We start from the raw sequence: 7,155 nt of genomic DNA on the forward strand, positions 1-7,155 counted from the left end.
AATTGATTTTTGTACCAAACGAAAACCTCATAAGTAGTCGCAACAACAGTTCTTTGACAGATTAAGATAAAAAAATGAATTGATTTTTTACCAAACGAAAACACCATTAGTAACTTACTAAATGGCCCGAGTAATTTATTAAATCGTTTAAGATTTTGCGCTATTGCTTTATAGTTTTTTTTTAATAACCAACAAAGATCAAAAATAGAAAACCTAGCGACTGATATGAGGAGAAAGCGATCTAAAAGATTTTCCCATTTGAAAACCGACCTATACTGTTGTCATTGGTTTTGTCTTCCAATGTTAACAGCATGAAGACAAACCGAATGACAACAAAGTGGCGGTCGGTGGAAGTCCATTTGTGTCACATTTAATGCCTCTCCTGGGGTTGTGGTAAGTTAATTTTATTTCTATGTAATGCTAATAACTCTCATTTTGTATTCTCTAAGCAGCAAAGAACAGAAAAGAAATTTTCAGAACGAACTGTTAACATTAACATTAATCAAATTCCGGGAATCCGTCTTGGCGACTGGCGGCGGCGGCGGCCACCTTGCACCTTACAAGTCACCCAAAATATCATTTGAGCTAACTGAATGGTAAACAAAAGTATGCTGCATCGCTGCAAATTAAATTGGCTGGCCTTCAGCCACATGACAGCGACAAGATACAATCATCATATAAAGACGTTCTCCAAGCTCACGATAATGCGCCCGTGGAGCGTGGAGGAGTATGAGCCAGCAGTGAATATTGCGGCAGGAGTCGCTGCAAACTACGCCGGCATAAGTCCACCGAATTTCGCAAACCCATCAAATCCCCCAAACTTATCAGACCCACCAAATTCACCAAAACTATCATACCCACAAAGCCTACCAAACTCACCAAGCCTACCAAACCCACCAAAGTCTTATAACCCCACTAAATCCAGCAAACCAACCAAGAGTTTCAACATTGCCGTCCCCACTAAACACACCTCAAATGTTCGCGGCAAAGACGCAGCGTCGTTGTTCGGAAACGAACAAATTCCTCTTGCCAAGTCAGTTGCTCAAACAGCAGCGCATCATACTTTGAAGAAAAAACAAAACTTCAAGCTGATGAAAACAAACGCCGGAACAAAGTGCATCAGCAAAGAAAGGAAGAAAGTGTGCACCGCAACGAGTGGCTGAAATGCTGCTAGTGACAAAGCAGTATCTATAAGAAAAATCCGGTAATTTATCTTCATTACCTTACTTTGTTTCGTTATTTTTATAGATTTTGTTTCCTTCATTTTCATAGGGGAATATATCGGAAATAATATGTATGGCTAATATAGCAAATATTATTGAATCCACCAACCGCATCCGCTTATGGGGCACCTCAACAATCGTCCTATAGATCTCCGACGCAAACAGTTGAAGAAGATCCAAATGTAAAATCTGAGGTTGGTCTTGGAGAAATTGTGGAAGTTTTCATAGACTATGAATATGTCTCCATTCCCCGTCATCGACTGTAATCAGTGAGGATATTGTTTTGGATTGATTTGGATGCTCAAAAATTTGTTGTTTTCGTATTTTCTTTGTTTAAATTTATATTTTGACTAGCTGACCCGGCGGACTTCGTTCCGCCTTTTCTAGTATTTATTTTCAAATTTTAGCCCTGTAATGTTGTAATGTGTAAAACTTTTCCAATACAAAAAAAATCGGTTCACTCGGTTCGGTTGATATGTGGAGCAACTACTCAAGTTCGATACATTTTGGCTATTTAGGAAATTCAATTATAGACCGAGAGCCGGCAGCATATTTTGGCAGTTTTGATATAACCGAAATTCGAGTGTGCACATATCTAGATATGTGTAATGTTTAATGTATTTGGCATTACTTTACATTATCAGCCCTATGATGGTAGCCGATCGGAAAAATATCCGATCGGAGAAAAGTTCCGATCGGAAGATTTTTGTATTCACGGTACCCGAATTTGAGGAGAAAAATTGACGTCAAACAACGCACTCACTTGACATCTATCAGTTTGCAAAAATATTTTTTTTATCGTGAAAATAACATTTAACAAAACACTAGAAACACAAAAACATACAAAAATAGAAATTACTTGCTCATTACTGTTTTGTGCACTCATTTGTGTGTTTTTGAACAATTTATTTGTTTATTATTCCAATTTTTTTGGTTTTTATATTTTTCGGATAGTATTTCACTTTTGATTTTCTATCGGAAGGAATCGGAAAGAAAAAAAAGCACAAAGCACTACTCGTCTCAAATATTTTGACAGTTCACTGCATAGCATCGCATGTATTTTGAATTTTCAACGCACCTAAGATTTTTTTCGTAAATCTGTCCGATTTTACAGTCGGAAGGGTTAAAATCATATAAAAACTGAAAAAATCGTACAAATCGGATACAAATCTCTTCCGATCGGCTACCATCATAGGGCTGTATACCAATTGAGCAAAGACTAAACATTCTGATTGGTATACATCTTTGGTATACCAAGCGGAGTTGAATTAAATAATTATTACTGAACAGACGTGTTTTATTTGAGCGGCAATTTCGGCATCCTCTTTAACTAACAAAAGTAATCAACAACAACGCTACATTTGGCGACGAGTATAAAAGGTACAATTTATAAGAAATAAATTGAGTTTTATCAAAGTGAAAAACAAACAAACAAAAAAACATGGAGGGTGGAAGAATTCCATTTTTCAACCTGAACGACGATCCAACCAACGCTGGTGATCGTTGGAAGAAATGGATTGCTCGCTTTGAAAATTTTTTAATAGCGAGCGATATCAACAATGTCGAAAGACAGAAGGCATTATTGTTACATTATGCCGGTGAAGACGTTTTTGAGATCTTTCACAATTTGCCAAAGCTGACTACAACAACAAAGGAACGCGTCGACGAAAAAGGCGCGAGAACAAGAGTCGAGATGGACTGCTTCGAAATAGCGAAACAAAAGCTATCGAATTATTTCTCGCCCAAAACAAACATCGAATTCGAAATATTTTCCTTTCGGCAGGCAAAACAGATTCCCAATGAAACAGTTGGACAGTTCTATGCACGGCTTTTGAAATTTAGTTCCAATTGCGAATTTTCAGACAGAGACAAAGAAATCAAGTCTCAAATCATATGCACAACAACATCGCATAGATTGAGAGATTTTGCCTTCCAAACAAAGCCAACACTTCAAAAGTTGTTAGAAGAAGCAAAAACGATTGAGATGTCTGAGGAACACGCAATCAAAATAGAAGCGCAACAGCAACATACAACAGAACAATGCAATCATGTTGCGAGAGCGAAACAACACTATAATACAAAGCGCACCAACACCAACACAAACCCAAACAAAAAAAGCGCGCAAACACAAAAACACTCCAACAACAATCCAAACTGTAAGAACTGTGGAAACAATTGGCATTCTGGTGGGCTTCAACAATGTCCAGCAAGAAATATTCTCTGCAATTTTTGCAAGAAGAAAGGACACTTTGCTAAAGTCCTCCAACAATTTCAAAATAAACAATTTACAACAAACAGAAAATGATGAAACACTAGACTCCGTATTTACAATAAATGATGCTACTAACAACAATTTGCCAACTATAACAGTTTCCATCAACAAAACACCAACGAACTTCACAATTGACACAGGGTCAACCGCAACAATCATAAGCAACAGTACATTCAACAAACTAACGAACAGACCAACATTAACAAAACACACAGGAAAAATAATTCCATATAATTCCACAACTTCATTGCCGATAATTGGAAAATTCACAGCCAGTCTTACTTTTAAACAACATTCCATAGCCGAGACAATCTACGTAATAGATAGCCAAGCAATATCCATTCTCAGTTACAACGCATCAAAACAACTCAACATAATCCACATAGTCCAACAATTATCAAACAACATCAGTCTCGACATCAAACAGAAGTACCCTGAAGTCTTCAGAGGAATCGGGAAACACAATAAACACAAAGTACATCTTTTCATCGACAAAGAAGTACCACCAGTCGCACAACGTTTCCGTCGAATTCCATTCCATCTAAGATCATCAGTTGAAGACGAAATCAACCGCCTACTCAAAGCAGACATCATTGAAAAAGCAACAGGTCCAACACCGTGGGTATCACCAGTGGTGATTGTACCAAAACCCCACAACCCAACAGCTATTCGGATGTGCATTGATATGCGAGCAGCCAACAAAGCCATTCAACGTGTCAGAAAAATAACACCAACTCTGCAAGACATAATAACATCTTTAAATGGCACAACAGTCTACAGCAAAATCGACCTCAACGAAGGCTATCATCAAATCGAATTGGATGAAGAATCGCGTTTCATCACGACTTTCAGCACACACTGTGGAGTCTACAGGTACAAAAGACTCAACTTCGGTGTCAACACAGCAGCCGAAGAGTTCCAAGACATCATCCGACAGACGCTCAACAACATCAAAAACGTCCTGAATGTGAGTGATGACATATTCATTTTTGGGAAAACGCAAACTGAACATGATCAAGCACTTGAAGAGGTATTTCAACGACTTCGTGCAAACAACCTAACAGTCAACGAGAAAAAGTGTGTATTCAGCCAACCCCAGCTGAAGTTTTTCGGTTTTGTTTTCTCAAAGGACGGCATCCAACCAGACCCCGAGAAAGTAGCAGTTTTTGAACAACTCAAAACACCCAACAACGTCTCAGAAGTCCGCAGCATCCTTGGTATGTTAAATTTTGCTTTACCTTTTCTTCCAGAACTAGCAACACACACCCAACCATTGCGAGAACTCATTCAAAAAAACACCGAGTTCGTTTGGAAGAAGAAGCACGAGGAAGCATTAATTTTCCTAAAGAAGCTAATGGGAGATGCATCAAAACTTGCCTACTATGACATGAACAAGCCAACACATCTACATGTCGATGCCGGTCCTGAAGGTCTTTCTGGTATCTTGTCGCAACACCACAACAAAAGATATGAGATCGTGGCATATGCAAGCCATGCACTTACTGCGGTCGAGAAAAGATACAGCCAAATAGAGAAAGAAATGTTAGCAGCAACATGGGCAATGGAACATTTCAAGATCTATTTGTATGGGACTAAGTTCACGCTCCATACAGATCACATGCCGTTAATAAGTATTTTTAAGAATCCTTTGTCCAAGCCAACAAGCAGAATTGAGCGACTATTGCTCAAGACACAAGAGTTTAGTTTCAACATTCAACATCAACAAGGTAATTCAAATCCTGCAGACTATTTCTCCCGACATCCAAACAACAGTTACAACAAAAACAACATAATAGAACAGTACGTAAACTTCATCATCAATAATTCACTACCGAAAGCGATCTCCCTGCAAACAATACAAGAAGAAACACAACAAGATCCAATTCTACAACTTCTCATCAAAGCAATTACATCCAACAGCAACACCCAATGGAACAGCAACCAAATATCGAGGTATAAAGGTGTACGGCAAGAACTATCCATAGCAGAAGGATGTGTACTTAAAGGTTCACAAATACTTTTGCCCCACAAGCTAGTTCAACGTGCCATCGCTTTAGCACATAAATCCCACATGGGAATAGTTAAAACAAAACAATTGCTCAGAACCAAAATTTGGTTTCCTGATCTCGACAAGAAAGTAGAAGAAACCGTGTCACAGTGTCACATTTGCCAAGTGGTTAATAATCAAAACCATCGTGAACCACTTTCAATTGTCGAACTAGCGTCAACACCATTTGAGAAAGTGTCGATGGATTTTGCTGGTCCGCTTCCGAACGGGAAGTACTTACTCATTTTGGTCGATGAGTATTCGAAGTATCCATTCGTCGAACAGATACACTCAACAAAATTCATTGATGTGAAGAAAGTATTAACGAAAATATTTTCTGCATTCGGTACTCCATTGAATTTGAAATCCGACAATGGACCACCATTCAGCAGCCACGAGTTTAAAGAATTCATGGATTCCCAGAACATTAAACATCACAAAACAACCCCGTATTGGCCAGAAGCAAATGGAGCAGCGGAACGCATGGTGAAGACAATCAAAAAGTCTCTCATTTCATCCGAGCTAGAACACCATAATTGTTTATCACAACTGGACATGTTTTTGATGGACTATCGCTCAACTCCGCAAGCAACAACTGAAGTATCTCCGTTCGAATTGATGTTCAACAGGAAGATGAATAACTTTCTGCCAACACTGAAAGAGAAGACAACAAAACTGGTCAACAAAGAACAAAACAACAAACTCAAAAATAAACAATACGCAGATAAACGAAGACACACCAAACCAGCAGCATTCAAAGTCGGCGACCAGGTAATTTGCAAGCAAAGAAAAATTAATAAACTTACTCCACCGTATGATCCTGAGCCGATGAAAATAACCAAAATCATTGGTTCGCAAATTTGGGCCAGAAGAGAAGGAGAGACCAATACAATTGTAAGAAACTCTTCGTTCTTCAAGAATTTCGTCAAGCCCAACATCCAACAAATAACAACAAGAAGACCTGCACGCAAAAATTACATCAACTATAAAGAGCAAAATCAAATTGATTCAAATTCAAATGAAAATTCTGAAAATTATCAACAGTTTCCAACACCAGCTGATTTTGACATTGCTATAGATGAAAACAACAGAGATGTAACTGAGGAAGTTGAAGTTTTCACCACTCCACCAAATTCACCACAATTAAGATACGAACACAAGCGCAGTACTAGATCGAAGAGACCACTGCGTTTTGATGACTACATATTAGAATAATTTTTAAGAAAACAAATTCATGTTAACATTCATTTTATTTTCAATATTAAGCAAGAGAGAAATGTAATGTTTAATGTATTTGGCATTACTTTACATTATACCAATTGAGCAAAGACTAAACATTAGGTGTGTTTTTTATTACCACCGGTCTTAACTGGACAAAAAAAACGCCACGGGGCTTAACCTGAAATCTTGGCAGCACTGTATATTGAATGTTCCGAAAACAGCAGACACAACAAAAATTTAGAGTTGTCATATTTTTCGCTTTCGTCATTTTCTTTTATTTTTCATGTATGTTCTACAAAGACATACAAAAATGTATGCTAGCAAAACTATTTTAATACATTTTGTCCTTCCAAACGTGAGTTTTCACGTTTTTAAACAAATTCTAAACAATT

General features: G+C 37.9%; 1 protein-coding gene across 1 annotated transcript; it reads left to right on the forward strand.

Moving 5' to 3' along the window:
• Positions 1–2,664: 2,664 nt before the first annotated feature.
• On the forward strand, positions 2,665–6,757 carry LOC129910235 (uncharacterized protein K02A2.6-like). The gene is made up of 2 exons (XM_055987529.1): positions 2,665–3,409; positions 3,522–6,757. Exons 1-2 carry the CDS (start codon positions 2,665–2,667, stop codon positions 6,755–6,757), a joined length of 3,981 nt encoding a protein of 1,326 aa, XP_055843504.1.
• The last annotated feature ends 398 nt before the right edge of the window (positions 6,758–7,155 follow it).

Source organism: Episyrphus balteatus, chromosome 1, assembly GCF_945859705.1.
Source record: "Episyrphus balteatus chromosome 1, idEpiBalt1.1, whole genome shotgun sequence".
NCBI lineage: Eukaryota > Metazoa > Arthropoda > Insecta > Diptera > Syrphidae > Episyrphus > Episyrphus balteatus.